The sequence below is a fragment of the Montipora capricornis genome, chromosome 1 (genome assembly GCF_036669925.1).
Source record: "Montipora capricornis isolate CH-2021 chromosome 1, ASM3666992v2, whole genome shotgun sequence".
In the NCBI taxonomy this organism is placed as follows: domain Eukaryota; kingdom Metazoa; phylum Cnidaria; class Anthozoa; order Scleractinia; family Acroporidae; genus Montipora; species Montipora capricornis.
Genome location: NC_090883.1, coordinates 32,562,177 through 32,579,272, shown reverse-complemented (window position 1 = coordinate 32,579,272; position 17,096 = coordinate 32,562,177). Strand labels below are relative to the sequence as shown.

At 39.3% G+C, this 17,096-nt stretch overlaps 2 protein-coding genes and 1 pseudogene across 9 annotated transcripts in view; 1 reads left to right on the top strand and 2 right to left on the bottom strand.

Annotated features, from left to right (window-relative positions):
- Nucleotides 1-11,585, bottom strand: part of LOC138039566 (MOB-like protein phocein) — a 98,019-nt gene extending 86,434 nt beyond the window's left edge. The window contains exon 1 of the mRNA XM_068885525.1: nt 11,551-11,585. The gene's annotated coding sequence lies outside the window, so the exon portion shown is untranslated. The remainder of the gene's footprint in view (nt 1-11,550) is intronic.
- LOC138039550 (ATP synthase subunit C lysine N-methyltransferase-like) lies at nt 988-5,959 on the top strand (annotated as a pseudogene).
- Nucleotides 6,081-17,096, bottom strand: part of LOC138039781 (leucine zipper transcription factor-like protein 1) — a 33,839-nt gene continuing 22,823 nt past the window's right edge. For 3 of the 8 annotated variants that reach the window (XM_068885646.1, XM_068885649.1, XM_068885627.1), the window contains 4 exons: nt 8,374-8,407; nt 7,995-8,039; nt 7,403-7,506; nt 6,081-6,681 (listed from right to left, as the gene is read on the bottom strand). Coding sequence is in view for 2 of the 8 variants with exons in the window: in XM_068885653.1 (XP_068741754.1) it covers nt 6,663-6,681; nt 7,403-7,506; nt 7,995-8,039; nt 8,374-8,407; nt 8,714-8,814 (303 nt within the window). In the remaining 6 variants the exon portion in view is untranslated. Of the gene's footprint in view, nt 6,682-7,402; nt 7,507-7,994; nt 8,042-8,373; nt 8,410-8,713; nt 9,695-17,096 lie in introns of those variants that run through there. The other 5 variants (XM_068885637.1, XM_068885657.1, XM_068885653.1 and 2 more) reach the window with 4 other exon arrangements.

The following is a 17,096-nucleotide window of genomic DNA, read 5'->3' as shown; positions in this document are numbered from 1 at the left end:
GGTGTGTTTTGTTTTTTTGCTCTATCACGTGATGGTCGATCGCTTCTCCTTTCCTAATTTTCCCTGCCAGTAGTTTGCATCCCATGTATTTGTATGTTTTTTTTTTTAACAACATCATTTGTTTTTTGCTGGAAATGCTGCAGCTAGTTGTTCGCCATTAAGACTCTGGGTGCTGCGAATTTAGATGTGAAAAAAAGTAGACTCACGCCAAAACAAACCGCAGTCCGTGTTTAAGTCAAGGCTTTCTTTATTGCCGATTCCATCCAAAGTAGGTGGGAACGTCTTGACTATTGGCCTGTATTGGTTTACCTGAGTCTCCGCGAATTGCTGTCTCTCTAGATCTTCTTTACAATACACCGTTCAATCAGCCAATTTAATCTTCCTGTTGACAACCTATGCCTCTAAACGACTTCTGTATCGGTCATATGATTCAGTACAGGCCTCCATTGGTATGTTCTTGGCCGACAAACTGCGTAACAAAAGTCCGCCTTCGGCAGCCATTTTGTTTTGATGCAGCAAAATGATGTTACCCGTAAACTTTAACGGGAGAGTAACGGGAGCTCCAAAGCTCCCGTAAGTTACCGGGCAAGTTATCGGGGAAAATAACGGGATCGAAATTAACGGGAGATTCGAGAAACACCCGAAAACTTATCGGGTAATTACCGGGTGACTTACCGGGCACGGAAAGTTACCGGGTCTTTCGAGAAACAGGCCCCAGTTCCGGTTTTACACCCCTCCCTCAACAATACCTCTTTGCATGCAAGCGAGGCTGCGATTTTACGGATACAGCGGCCATTTTGAAATCCGTTGTTTCAAATAGCTATTATGGGATTCTAAGGGGGCAGATGCATACTAATTGCCCCCTTAGAATCCCATAATAGCTATTTGAAACAATGGATTTAAAATGGCCACCGTATCCGTAAAATGGCCTATGACCCCACCCAAGATAGGAAGAGTTGGGACTTGACAGAGGAAAACGCAGGAATTTCGTATTTTTTTGTTACCTTCGTTTTTCTTTTCGGCCAGATTCTGCAATGTTATGACTTTCTCATCATTCGTGCATACAAATCCCCTCCCCTCCCCACCGGTACACGAGTTAGAAGAAGGCACAGACCCTGGCACCATTGCAGTTGAGTTACAGAAGAATCAGCAAGCGAAATCGCGGGACTTCAGTCTTGAGATAGATTATCGCGGTTTAAATGGAATGTGAAATTTCCACCAAGAAGCAAAAATGTTTCTTTCTCATGTTTCTTTTGGATAGTCTGGAGTCCTCTTCATGATATTTTCATCGTGGTTTATTTGCCCTTGTGTAAATCGAACAGTCCTGTGCTCTTCAGAGGAAAAATAAGAAGCAGATGGACTCGGAAAGCCATGTTGGAATAGAGCTCCAACAAGACAACAAGATCCCCAATAAATCATGCAAATTTGGCAAAGTAGTTGTTGGAATCACAGGAGCCACAGCACTTGGAATTGTTCTTGTCAATGTACCGTTTGTCACGCAAGCTCTGAGAAAGATTTGCCTTCCTTATGTGCCAGCGACAGAGAGACAAGTTACTAATATTATAAAGATGGCAAAAACCTCTAAAAGGCAAGGATCGACGATGGTGGACTTAGGCAGTGGGGATGGGAGAGTGGCAAGTTTTCTTTATATTATGCGTCGTTTTTCGCTCCGTATGGGGCCTTTGCATGTCCGAGTCACGTGACCTTTTCAATCATTGTCAAGAATGGTCGTGATACAAAATAGATGCCAGAATGGAAAGAGCGTGATGTAATTTGTCGAAATGCCAATAACGGAATATGAAAAATACCGTAATACTTGTACTCTTTGTTTGCCCCTTCAGACTTGGGACTTACAATGGTCCCAAGAGAAACTGGAAACAATGCTTATCCAAAATTTTGGAGAGAAAACAAACAGCACTATGGTATTTTTGAGGCCACTGACGTTTAGGTGAGATATTTTACAGTGATTTTAATGCTTAAAAAATTGACTGAGATTTTTATGGAAAACAGCTGCTGGATTGCAAGCTAGCCTGCTTGCAGGTGGTAGATGTTGTGTTGCCATGAAACACTATCAGACGCCATATTGGAAGGATGTGGGATAGGTCTGGGCCCCGTGACAAAACGATGGGGCCCGGCCCAGACCTAGCCGCGCGAGTCCAAGATGGCGACCTCACTACGAATTCCAGTTTTTTCGACCATCCATACGCGTACGCGTTGATGGACATAGAAGCAAGACCTCGTCAGTGCGCAAACACTATGATAATAGACACGCAGGCAGGAGTCCGGATGACCTTCACAATTGTCTTAATGTATTGAAAAAATGCCAGAACAAGTTTGATTGTCTCGTTAATGAGATGTTACTCATTAAACAATTACGACCGTGTTTAAAAGTACAATCAGACTCAATTCGTGCTAAGGTCTTTGTCTAACTCATGCAAATTAATGACTCTGGACTCTTAGTTTCTCTTGAGATCGCATATTTAATTTAGTTTCCCTTGACAATGGCGCCAAGATGTCGCCAAAACGTCGGACGCTTTTATCGTTTAATAGTTTTTGCCAGTATATGTTTATCTAAATCATTGTTAAACTTTCAAACCACTGTAAAATCTGACATTTCTGGCATCAATTTTGTACCAGGACCATTTTTATGATTGACAAGGTCATGCAAAAAGCCTCTTCACCAATAAATAAAAGGATGATGATGATAAAACAGGCCTTCTTACTTCAATTTTCTCAAATGACTGCAAAACCATTAATGATCATTTATTTTTATCATTGATAATTATTACGTACTTGGATGTGGTTTTGTTCAAATAATTTATGTGCCGAGTTTGGCACATAGGAACATGGCATTGTTCTATTCCCAAAATTGTGGTTGTGTCTGTCGACACATCCTATTATATAGTGTTTTAGCATCTTTAAGTATTTTTGTTGGGAAGCCGGTACAACTTTAGAGCCCCTTGGTTAGGGTGAGACTAATAGCTCCTAAACTGCCTATCAATGAACTTTGATTTTTGACTCACTGGCAGGTATTTGCTGCTGCTAGACATGGTTACCAAGCTCATGGGTATGAACTAAATCATTGGCTGGTTTGGTATTCAAAACTACAGGCCAGGTTACAAGGAGTGCATAAGAATACCACATTTTCCAGAGCTAACTTGTGGAAGGTGTGAAATCCTCTTGACTCCAGGCATTAGAGTGGTCTTATCTAGAATCTGGTGGGCTATAGTGGAAATTTCTACTTAACCATTACTTGACAATGGCCCCATGAGACAATAAAGTATTATTGTAAGAATCCTCTTCATGATAGCGTGTGTAGCAGGCGTTTCAGTACCAGCAATGATTTTGTGCAGTCCAGCTGTGCCAAAGTCAGGGCAAAAACAAATTTTGCAGAACAACAGATGAGCGCAAAGAGAAGTTAAAGCTGAATGGAAATGGTGACTTTGTTACCCTTGTAAAAATAATAAATACAAAGTAGTAAAAAAATGATGTCGTCTTTGCTTTGAAAAGAGGATTGGCTGTGTGAATTTTGTAACTTGTTCTGTAAGTGTTTTTAGACGAAACGTTTGGTTTAACACACTAAAAGTCCAAGCGATTCAACATTCAACACCAGGGTTTTTGTTTGTTTTGGTGTGGCTTGGGTTAAGGGGTAGTCTGACAATTTCTCTTTCAATTATTCTTGAGCCAACAAGTCAGTGGTATTTCTTTGGTACATTCCAAGAGGACATTATTGTCAGTGATCCTGTTCTTTTACTTACAGGTTAAACTGTCAAACTTTGACATTGTTGTGATATTTGGAGTTGCTGAGATGGTGAGAAACTGATGTTACTATATACATCATGCTTACGAGAGGTGTTTTTCCTTACCTCATCCAGTATGGACAGAAGTGACCAGTGGAATACAACTTTGATACATAATTTGTTTTAGTATTTTTACAGATCAGATTACTTGAAGATTGATTTCTCAGCTTAAAAAGATCTTTCCAGCCAATCACAAACCTTTGTAATGATTTACCCTTAGGAGTGAGATAGCTACCTAGGTCTCTCATGAGATGTGATTTTGGTACTAAAAAGCTCATCTAAAAATGGCCTGGAATCCTTTAAATACTGATGACATAGCTCTAGCATCGGAGTTGTATGCTCCAGGTTGTGGGCTCTTGGTATGGTAATTTTGTCAAGACTTGCCTGGCTAGCAGCAAAGCTGTGAATGTAGCTTTATAAGAATAAGAACTAGATAGGGGTTCTGATGCTACAGATTGGAACATACTTGACCAATCTCCCAGAGAGGCTTTTCAGAAAGACATCACAACACTGTGAGCAAGAAAGAATTTTTATCAGACTTTAAACATGTCAGCAGTTATTGGAAGCAAGGCCACCAACAGCAAATCACACTGTAGACTTGGTCCATTCTCTTTTTGGAACAGAGAGCATGTTCTTTAGTAAAAATCCCACAATAAGCAACACATGAGTTTAAATACAACACGTTTTGTTGACTTTTGGCAAAAACATTTCTAGCTTTCTATTTTCCATTTGGCAGGGTTCTTACTTCCTCTTGGGATCTTGGACGTTTTGTAGATGTTACTATTTTAAAGTAGACTTTTTCCTGATTAATTTTGGTATTACATGGTTTTATATCTTCAACCTCCCTCTAAATGGTTAAATGATTAATTAATTAATTTTGCTCACACTTTGGTACACACTCTGCCAAGACATCTAATAGTGCTATTTTTTCTTTGAATTACATTTTGACTGTATGTTTCCCTCCCTATTCCCTGTTGGTGAAATAACACTTCAGGGATCCCTAGAAAGGATTATTTGGAATGGTATCCACATGAATAAAATGTTTAAATCACAAATACATGTTACCTTTTTTAATACACAGATGCCTAAACTCAAAGAGAAATTACATGTGGAGTTGAAAGATGATGCACAAGTTCTTGCATGTCGTTTTCCCTTTCCAAACTGGATGCCTGTGAAAGTTATTGAAGAAGGAATGGACAGTGTATGGCTGTACTGGAAAACTTCAGATGCCACAAAAAAAGAAAATTAACTACAACAAGTTATGTGCTTTTAGAATTAACCAAGAGATGAGGAAGTTACATTTTCTAGAATCCTAAGCAGGGAGGGCTTGGGGAATTTGCATAATATTGGAACTATACTTTGCCCTTGAGTAGACTCCGAATCATAAATAAGTGCGATCTGTTTGATTTAAGAGGTAAGTTGATTATGAAAGTTAGTGAAGCTAGGCTGAGAAATGAACAATCATGCAGTTACTTGTACCTTCTGACAACAGGTTTTGTGCGCTTAAAAAAGGGTTCCATATTTAAAATATATGCTTAGCTTGTTAAGAAAGGTTCTTTATAACTATTTAAATTTAATAGGGAGCAGGGGTGGCACAGTGTTGAGAGCACTGACGCCTCCCACCAATGTGGCCCGGGTTTGACTCCTGGTCCTGGCGTCATATGTGGGTTGAGTTTGTTGTTGGCTCTCTCCTTGTTCCAAGAGGTTTTTCTCCAGGTACTCAGGTTTTCCCCTCGATCTCCTCAAAAACCAACACTGCTAAACTCCAATTTGATCCAGAATTCACAGACACACATGTTGAAGGAGTTCCTGAGGTCTCTTAAGGTGTTCCGTGGGTAAACAAATTCCATTCCCATTTCCATTTCCAAAAACAAAATAATATTGATTCCTTTCTGGACTTGCGATGTTTCCCAGAAAACTATGGCTCAGGAGACCAAAATTAATAGAAATCTTAATTACCTCTGTGTTAGTTATTAAAGATGATAATTTTTATCACCAGGACTAACATACAGTTAATATTAACTGTAAGATTTCCATTTGGTCTTCTAGAGCATGCAGCTTTGTTTGTGAGAGTTCCTTATTTTTCTTGTATTTTAGTGAGTGAAGATGTCTTGTAGTTGTATTTCTTTGTGGTAATAAAATAACATCAATCAACACTCCTCATATGCATCAGTCCTTTTATGATGGTATGTCATTGCCTTATTCTTAAAAGATAGAGTCAGTATTATTGTGCAGATTAGGTGAAAATGTGATGAGGAAAAAATAGAAACTGCTCAGCAATAACTCCTAAAAAGTGCTTTATTATTTCCATTATATCATTATTGTACAATGGAGTTAAAATTACTGAAACGACTGAAACTAGACTACATTAAAAGAGATCAGAAACAATGCATGACAGAACAATGTTGAAAAATGAAGACTTTTAAGAGGACGATTGTCGTCAGCAACCATTCTTAGGACTCACCGAGTAGGCTCCACCCATAATCACTCAGGCAAATAAAACAACTGTCAGCATTCATAGCTAGTGCATTTGCATTGTACTTTTTGAGCCATTTTGAAAACTGTAGTTATTGATAATTTTACATTACAGCTTGATTTAAGAAAAAAGATACTCTGACTGATAAATATCATAAGTATACCAGCAATTTGAATATTAAGGAAAGAAGTCCTTCTCAAGATGGCTTTAACTACGTGAATGGGATGATGACATTTTTCAGTAACCATGCAGCCTTTTTTGCACCAAACAGTTTATGAAGTTAATATCCATGAGACTGAGAGAAGTGTCCTGGTCGCAGTAGCATGGTGGCTGTAAATTTTGCTCACTTTAAATTCTTCTGGCACTCATGCAGCACAAGCACAACATCAAGCATCAGGTTCATATCTAGAATGCACGAGGACAAACAATGCAATCAAATCAATTTTGTTCTGTTCTACTGCAGAGCCTGATAAGGTTCTCCTATCAGTAGACCAAATCTTAGTTCCCTTTAGTGTCTTATTCAAAATAATAATAATAATAATTTTATATCATTTATGGCACCTATCCATACATGTTCTAAGCACTGACCAACAAAAGTTAAAAGATAAAAAGTTTAAAGTTAAGAATTTTATTACATATACAATAATAAAAAAACTTAAATTACGTACCTAAAAGAAAGAAAGAAAATAGTTCTACTAAGTGGCTAAAATAATAGTTCTAACTATGACTGCAAATCACTTTTTCTCATCTTATCAGTATAATTATACATAATTATATAATCTTTTTGTTTCATTTGTTACTGTTCTTGAAATTAATAGATCTGAGAATTATGACAATGCTTTCCTAAACTCTTCAAGCAGAAGGTGTTTGAAGTTGACGTCTCTGGAACTATTACAAATTATAAATTTGTTCACTTTTAGCCGGTGTCTTTTAGGGGTAAAAATCTTATATTGCCACACCAACCTTCGTAGACTCCGGTATCTTTTAGGGGTATTTTTGAAAATTTCTGATGATCATCCCCGCCCTACGATATATAAATCTTTAACTTAATTTGTTCAGAAACACGAAGGAAGTCGTGTACACTATGTCACAGGTAATTGTTACCGGTACATGTCACTGAACATACTTGCGTAAACGACTTCGTAAATCCTTAAGCTGTTCATTCTTTGATGTTAGCATCTGTTTCATATTCCTGTACTGAGTTGTCTCATTAAATTTCTTGGCAAGATCCTGTAAAAAGAATTTGAGAAACAGTTTCAAAGTTCTTCTGAAAACTTATGCTAGTGGTTTGCAGTACCACTTGTCCTATGCATACAAGTAAAAAGTGACGTACATGTATCTTGGACAAAACCACTGAGTCATGTATTCAAATACTCTGTGGTTTGGCCATAGATAGAAGACATTGATGTTTTGTAACTCAATAAAATTATTTTCTTTCAACTGTGTTTAAATTGTGTTTAATCATTCTATCAGTGGAGTTTAATTTGTCATCATCTCGCACCATGTTACCCCCCCCCCCCTCCCCCTATGATTGTCAGTAAAGATTGAATATTTTCCAACCTCCAGAACCTTTGCAATTACAGAGACTTAATGTAAATCTTTAGACTTGGGTGCAAAACTCAAAGCCTATTCACAGTAAAAGCAAACCATCTATGAATGAATAATGTTACCAGTTTCTTTGTAGTGTCAATAGTGATTTACAAGGTTAGTACAGTTACCTTTTCAGCCTCCTCAAGATCATGTTGAAGCTTTAATATTTCATGCTGCATAGTTAAAATACAGAGAAATACGCAATTTAAATAATTTGTGCACAAATAACTTCAAGCTAAGAGAAAGGGCAAATTATAGATGTTTGTGCTGCAACTTCCTTAAAGTTAATATCAGCCCAGTAATGGTAACCAATCTGAGCCAATTAACATTTGGACCGATATGTCAACGTGTTGGCCAACAGTCAACTAACATTGTGCAACAGTTGGTTGACCAATGCGTCGGCTGATGCATTGTTAGTATCGGATTCCTTACGATTCTCTATCAAACCACTCTAATAAGACCTAATAAATTTACCGGCATTTTTTCAAATCAGTAAACACTTTTTACCTTACAGTTTGGGAGGCCCGAGTTTTTCTTTTGTCTGCAAAGTCGATATGATAAATAAAAAAATATTCAACGAACATAAACCCAACAACTTCAGCTGATGTGAATTGGTGGTCGCAAAATACATCACTGATGCCAAAGCAACAAACAAAAAGATTTTTGCGTGGATCATCAAAAGAACTACTACATGTCCATCACTTACTACATACAAATTACTACTATATATTATTCAGCTGTTTGAGGCAACGGTATTCAATTTAGTGTTGGTTTTTTCCAATCATCCATTTGCTACTGGAAGATGACACTCTTCTTTTGTCATACATGTATATACATGTAGGCTTACAGTGAAAGCTGAAGAAATTTCTCTTCAAACAACATGGGACTGTCCAGTGACGCTGGGCTTATTTGGAGATCGTGGTTTTGATTTTGACCATGGTCAAACATTTTTCTGTTGGCTTCTGTGGCTGTAAAAGTTTAATTATAAAGAGGGTGGTGAGGGGTATTTTTGTGAACCGTGAACTGCCTTTTTTATTTTCCATGGAATGTGAAATGGCCTTTTTTTCCTCATGAAACATGATTTTGTCAATTACATCTTTGAGAATACTTATCTCTGAAATGACGATTTTGGGCGTAACCGTGTTTAATTCACCGTGAACTGTGGTGTGCTTTTGCTTCATGTTTTTGTTTGTTTGTTTTTCTCCTTTTATTTTGCGGGAGAAGGAGCCCCAGAAATTATAACAATGGACCGTAAATATAACTTGGCAGAGCAAGATACTATACGACAACTACCAGTACATCTGGATAATTTGCGTGATTCACTGAAACGTGAACCTTTGACACGTGGCCTCGCTAGCCTTTACATGTAACCGTTCTGATAACTTTCTTTATGGCAGATGGCTGTAGCTGTTAACAAATATAAGAAAATTTGTTTATGCGTAAAAAGTTATTTTTTTAAAATGGTGTTTTTATTAGAATCCGTCTTACAAGAAGGGGTTCCTCTCCACTAACTAAAACATTCACAAGTCAGCAGGTATTTTGGGGGGAGCGAATTATGTGTGTGTGGATGGCGAGTTAAAGAAAAATCATAAGGAAAAAGTTAGGGTTAGTCTGTAAAATGAGGGGGAGAAATTCACAAAGCAAACTCTCAACCCCACAATAAGGTTAAGAAAAGAAACAAACTCTGTGTGAAATTAAACACTATAATTACAGAAACAGCCAGACAGTACATGTACGAGAAACAGAATCGAGTAGAAGGGATAAACAAATATTTGACCATGGAAATTATTTGTTCTTAAAACAGGAATAATAAATATGAAAAATCTCTACACTAAAATCTTCGTTCTTAAAAAATACATATGGAAAAGACTAAAGGCATCCACGGAATATGAAACATAGGTTCCACAAGGCAAATCCAAATATCGCAAAGGTAAAGAAAAACTGACTGCAACACCATTAGGTTCGTAAATGGCTGTGAATCTTCATGGGTAGAGCGCAACTGAGCAAGGGGGTTTCTAGTCCAGCGCCGAACCTCTACCCGACCCCCTTGTGCCGAGTCAAGAAAGGACAAAGAGAAGAACAACAAGTCGCAACCCTGGAGAAAAACCAGCACCAAAACCATGAATAGACTAACACGACCAGAACTGCGAAGCCGATTAATCAAAAATGGAAAAATTAACACTCACCGAAAACACACTCATCAGGTGGTGTATCATAGAAGTTCTGAAGCAAAATTATAGTTAAAAATAAAGATAAAAAGGATACCTGGTTACTTAAATGGAAGAAAAGGCGTGATTTTGCTTCCTGTTTTTGTTTGGTTTTTTTTTGTCCTTTCATTTTGCGGGAGAAGGAGCCCCAGAAATTATAAAAATGGACTGTAAATATATCTCGGCAGAGCAAGGTACTGTACGACAACTACCACCAGTACATCTGGATAATTTGTGTGATTCACTGAAACATGAACCTTTGACATGTGCCGCCTCGCTAGCCTTGACAGCTTTGTTGGTGATTGTCTCAGAAGGTCCCAAGACTCTTTCCAACGTAACTGTTCTGATGAGTTTCTTTATGGCAGACGGCTGTAGCTGTTAACCCTAACCCTCCCCTCCCCAACCCCTAAGATTAGACAAACCCTGGTCATCACTATATCATTCACAGTACTCAAGCAAAAATCTGATGGCTCCTGACTAAAATGGAACCTATGAGTTGAGATACTCAACCAACGAGCTACAAGAGACTTGCAAAAGTCAACAACAGGTCATTAACCCATTGACTCCTGAACTGCCACCCATTGATAAGTAAAAATTGTCTGGCATTCGACAGAGTAAGATCTATCAAGTCTCCCTCCCAGGAATCAAAGGGTTAAATAACTTTCAGGTGACAAATGCCCTGCTCCAGCAAGGACTTTTACTACTGGGAGATCTTCAAACTCAGGAAAAATAAACATGCTAAATTACTACATTCCCTATGCCTAGGTATGGCCACAGGAAAGAAATTTTAAAGATCCTTTGTCACACATGTTCAACATTATCCATTGACTGATTGATAAAATAATGTAAAGCAAAGTAGTGCGTTCTACATGTATATGTACCACAGTCTATTTACAATCCAAAAAGGCAACGGATCGTCTAGAAATCGGGGGACAATTCACTCGTGGGTCTTGTGGGGCAGACCGACAACTAGAAGCCTTCTTCACACACATTCATCTGGCTTTTTTTTGCCGTTGAGTAAACAAGCCAAAAGAATGTGTGCAAAAGAGGTGAGGCTTAACTTCTGTGTTGACAAAACAACTTGTAGGCAAAATAACCTTGCCATCCACAGGAAATAAGAGGACAGTATGGCGAGCTAAAGGGAGTCTCTGCTGAACACCCTGCCACCTTTTTTAGCCTTTGGTGGTGTTCTCTGGTGGTGTTCTTTGAGTCTGAATACAACAGATGCTACATGCATGTTATGCATACATGAAAGGTATTCGGTAATTAGCTTAGTTTTCTGCATCTGCGTAAGCATTTTACTGTCCCTACCCTTGTTAAGATTACTGTTTGACTTGAGAACTGCAAATCTCTGTTGACAAATAAGCTTGCTGATCCAAATCAGCAGACCATTCCGGTATGCCGGATCAAGACACATTGAACAACTTAAAATATTAATGCTTATATGGAAATCAACGAGTTTTCAATTTTTTTTTACCGAAGCCTTCGTTCCAGGCCTGTTTCTCCCTTCGACTGTTGGTTATTGTTAACTTATGGTCAGCAGTTGTAGGAAGCAATATATAGTACGCCATGTATAATCCACAGATTAAGGCTGTAATCCAGTGCTACGCGGGTATGATATCCAGTGATTTACTTAATTGCAGGTTCTAAACATCGGATAATGCATTTCTCTTGCTCTGATTGGTTTACGCAATCTCGGTTATCAGCTCATATACCTTAGTTTGATCTAATATGGCAAATGATTGCACTACGCGTTGCTACGCTAAAATTATTTTCGACGGCAAGCGAAATTTCTCTCTGAATAAAGCCAAACAAAAAAGCGTTTTTGTGGAAAGTTTGGGTCAATTCCGTCGTTGAGACGTACGTAAAAAGGTAAGAAATGTTTTGTGATGAGCCTGCGTCTCTCTGACCACCAGGTTATCACAACATCGCATCTTCATCAAGTTTTTTCGATTTCGCTCGAATTTGCTCGCTTTTTTTCGCTCGTATTTAGTATTTTCTAAACTTTTGGAGTTTAAGGAATTATTTTAATTAAACAATTATTCTATTCACGCTTGTTGGATATGAGACTGGTTATAGCCAACTCGACCCTACGCGCCTCGTTTGCTATTTACCATCTCATACTAACGTGTGCTCATGGAGTAATTGTTAATTATCCAGTGCCATGCGGCTATCATATCCAGTGATTTACTCAAGTGGAGGGTGTAAATTGCAGGTTGCAGGTCATTATTTCGCCGTAGCTGAAACAACCTAAACCTTTACTAATGCTGACATTAGGCCTAAATACTATGCTTTTGATAATCAAGTTAAGCTATGATCCTCGCAGTTACGAACGCGATTTTTACAATTGCGTAAAGAACCGTGAAAAATTCAGGACTTCAACGGGGTTTGAACCCGTGACCTCGCGATACCGGTGCGACGCCCTAACCGAGCTATGAAGCCACTGACGTTGGGAGCTGGTCATAATTGCGAGGATCATAGCCTCACTTGATTTCATATCCGCAGTTCATATATGATCCATTTCATACATCATTTCATCATTGATTCATTCCCCACAGGAACATTAGAACCCACAAATGACCAGCTCTCGACATCAGTGGCTTCACAGCTCAGTTGGTTAGGGCGTCGCACCGGTATCGCGAGGTCATGGGTTCAAACCCCGTTGAAGTCCTGAATTTTTTAGGCTTCTTTACGCAATTGTAAAAATTGCGTTCATAACTGCGAGGATCATAGCTTCACTTGATTTCATATCCGCAGTTCATGTATGATCCATTTCATATATCATGTCATCGTTGCTTTTGATAATGTTTAAGCCAAAGGTTAGCATTTTTGTAAAAGTTTGGGGTAAAACAATGACCTGGAACGTGCACTGTACACCCCGCGGTACTGATCACTAAATTCTTTCAGTTCCACTTTCAGTTTTTATTATGTATTTTGTACAAAATATCACAAAGCTATGCAATGCTCGCAGTTAGCAAAAGCTAATTTCTAGAGATGTATAATACACACTGTAATGGCGCGACTTCATGCAAGACACATGCACTGCATGGCGGGAATATGACTGCATATGCATATTAGATGTGAAATAATTTTATGCCAAGCGGTTCAAGGACAACCACTTGAAAGCCTACAACATCAAAGACGGTCGTTACTCCTAGATTCCATTGGAGAAGGCACGCTAAACATATTCAACGAGCTTAATGATACGGAACGGATTTGGACGGAACCACAAACGCGCTACGGGACGAGTTCAAGGAATCGCAAAACTTCCGTTCTACGAAACAGTGCAAGGACAAAACCTGGAATTCGTTCATCTCCAAGTTGAGGGCTGAAGGCGAACACTGTAATTTTCCGGCAGCCTTATTAGATACTGAGATATCAATGGCCATGATCCAAGAACGTGAGAAGAAAGTTGGGCAAGATTTCCGCACAGGTCCCTACTTCATTATGCATACACTCCTTTGTTTCAAGAAAACAATAGCGATAACAATAGACGTCCTTTGGGACTGTGGCGCTTTGTTCTTTCTTTTTAGAGGTTTTTTTTCCAAGTCTATATGACTTCAAAAAAGCCGGTCGAACTTCTGTCTGAAATACGGAAAATCGAACAGTTTTCCTGCAATTTCGGCACTTTTCCTGCAATTTTACCCATTTTTCAGTTTTAGAATAAGTGGAGTTTCAAGCAATCGTTGTTAAAGGGTTCAGATTCACAAACATAAACAAACCAAATAAAAGTACTGTCATAAGAAATTTAATGGCTACCTGCTCTTTTTATCGTGAAATTGTTCTTCCTGTCTGCTTAAAAACTCGCCGAGACACAGCAAAGTGTATATTTTCTTCCTTCCCTGTATTTAGGATCACGAACGGTGCATTTAGAGGGATTTTGCGATTTATCGCTCTTTGTAGAGATCGGCAATATGCTCAATGATACTTCCAAGTAAATAGCTTTGGTAGAGATCCATGGATGTTCCCGTACGAGGCATACTTCGTTTCACTCCCCATCATGTCTTTTCAATGCCCTGCTGTGGGCTCGTTTGTCTGGGTCGACGAAGTTTAGGCGATGGTTAACTGCGGTGAGTTGATGTTAGCCCTTGTCTTGTAGGCAGTTGTAAACTTTCCGGCCACAGGTAGCTAGGGCTAATATTTTTTCAAGGAAAGTTTACGGTCAGAAAATTAATATGTGTTCTGGCGGATTGAAGGCTACCCATTGCAGTTTTTTTCTTGAGCATCGCGAAAGAGATCCATCTGCCGATGCGGCACTTTGTCTTTGCCAACTGACTGCGTTTTCACACAGGTTTTCGACACGGAAGACGAAAGTAAATTTTTTTCTTTGCACCACTCTATGCACAACTCTGGAAATGCTATAAAGCTGGGAAAATTTCCAAATGATCAAATCTCCCATTGCTGTGACCCTTTTACTTCGGTAGCCATCCTGATTTTTACGAAGACACAAGTTTGCTTCAAAGTAAGAGAAATATGAAACGATTTTAATTGCAATGAACTCGTGCATGAAAGTTTCCCATGAAAGATGCACCAATCAGACTTTAAGCGTGGTATACTCTTCCACGCAGTGAACTTATAAGTGTGCCGCACGCACGGGGCATGAAGGAAAAGCAGGTCACAGTTCACAACAATACTGGAAAACCAAAAACTATCACAGGCACTAACCTTAAGCCTAAACAGTGCCTTTAGTCGTAATTAGGGTTACGGTTATCATTATTAAAGGGATGGGTTGTTTCAAGAGTAGTAAAACAGGGATCTCTTAACGGTAACCTACAAGTGTAAGTTCGATTGTAGGTGCTCGGCGCAGCACATGTATATAATTACATATAATTGTTATGTAAATAGTAAGCCAGAATTCAAAATAAATGTCATTTGCAAGGTGTGAATTAGCAACTTGACACGTTAGCTCAGTGGTAAAGAACAGGGACGAGTAATCCAGAGGTTTACAGTGGGTCGGAGTTCAAGGCAAGCTGCGAGTGACATATCATGGGATATAATGGCAGAAAAAGCTGAGCGGGATCTGGAAATAAGGACAAGACGAAGGGATAGAAAGAAGAAAGCTGGAACGAAAACGAGTAATGGTGTGGGCGATGAAGGGAAAGAAGAGAGAGAGGGAGGGAGAGAAAAAATGAGATCCGTTTTTATTTATCCCGTAAGTACAAATTACCCATGTATATGTTCGGTTCTCTTGAGTATACGTATTGTTCTACAAAACAATAGCACGAATAAATAATTAATTTATTCTGCATGCATAATGAGGTAGGGACCTGTACGGAAATCATTCCAAAAGTTGTAAAAAGACCAGCTAACTTTAGCTGAAGCTCTTAAATACGCCAGCGGCCTTCAGTTGAAATCACAGATTAACATGCTACAAAAGTGGTCAGTGTAAAACGCAGACTGCAGACCGGGGCTAAAATGCAGACTGAGGTTATAATTAATTGTTGAAAATGCCCAAACCCATTAGAAATGCTAACAGTTAAGCCTAAATATTGCTTTAAGCCTAATTAGGCCTAAGGTTAGCATTTGTAAGGGGTTTGGGCTTTTTCAACAGTTACGTTATAACGTCAGTCTGCATTTTACCCCTGGTCTGCAGTCTGCATTTTACACTGACCGGCTACAAAAGTAGAGAGTGAAACGCCAACTGAGGTTACAATCAAACAAGAAGTCGATAAAATCACCACCGACAGAAGCACAGGTAACCCAGGCTCACTGTGTGCGTCACGTAGGTATTAAAATAAAGAGAACACATGAGGCGAAGTTTAGGTCTGGAAATTTGCTAGAAAATGGAAATAAAAATCAATGAAACTTACCATGTGGTGAGCTGTTGTTATCTTTAATACGTACACGAAGTTTCGGGGAAAATAGTCCCCGTTCACCTTCCTTCATAGTATAGTGACAAGGTAGGAGACTGAAGCCAGCGTCGGGACTCCGATCAACCCAAAACAAGCACGATTTTTTTCGCGAAAATCGAATCCAGTCGCTAAATAAACACGCCAGGCTCGTGGAACATGAATTTCTCTAAACCATGAATCCACTGAAGCATCTCCAGGTAGCAACGCGAAGCCACCAGGCTCCGTAGAACTTGTAAGTTGACCTGCTAAAATGGCGGCCCGAAAGCGTTGTCCTCGCGAAGTGTCCAATTCAAAATGGCACTGAACTCGGGACGCCTGGTGACGAGTATAATAAGTTCTGAAGGGAGGGGAGTCCCAAATTGCTAAAAACAAAACTCACTGAGCAATGTGGGACTCCCCTCCCTCCAGGGGGACATATATTCCCCTCCTCACCAGGCGTCCCGAGTTCAGTGCCAGCTCACCACATGGTAAGTTTCATCGATTTTTATTTCCATTTTCTAGCAAATTTCCAGACCTAAACTTTGCCTCATCTGTTCTCTATATTTTACTACCTACGTGACGCACACACTGAGCCTGGGTTACCTGTGACAGAAGTAGAGAAAAATAATTTTATTGTGTTTTAATTGCGCCAAACATTGGCCGCATCAAGGCAGACAAAGAAAATGCCCAGCTCGTTCAGAAAGCAGTGTACCCGATGTGAGAGAAGAAACCATTTTGCAAAGTGTTGCAAAAACAAGCAAGAAATTAAGCCAGAAGGGATTTAGCACAAGCAGGCGAGCAAAAACCTGACACGTCGTCTGACAGCAGTGACGACGATTCCACGTGCACGCTTCAAGAGGTGGACCCCATCTGGATGGGACCGTCAAACAGTGTTAACTAGGGGGGTTTAGATCACGGTACTACTTGACAGCGGAGCTACGGTCAACGCTATAGTCCACTTCGGAAAATACCATGATACTCTTTGTTTGTTCCCCCAAATTTTGCATAAGCATTGTTTTTGTTTTCTCTTGGAATCATTGTAAGTCCCAACAGATACTGGAAACAAAGCGTATGCAAAATAAGGGGGGACAAACAAAGAGTATTATGGTATTTTCCGAAGTGGCCTATTGATGAGGCAACGTTCAAGAAATACGGCCTCGACAAACTGAAGAGCAAGGTCAGAAAGTCAAGA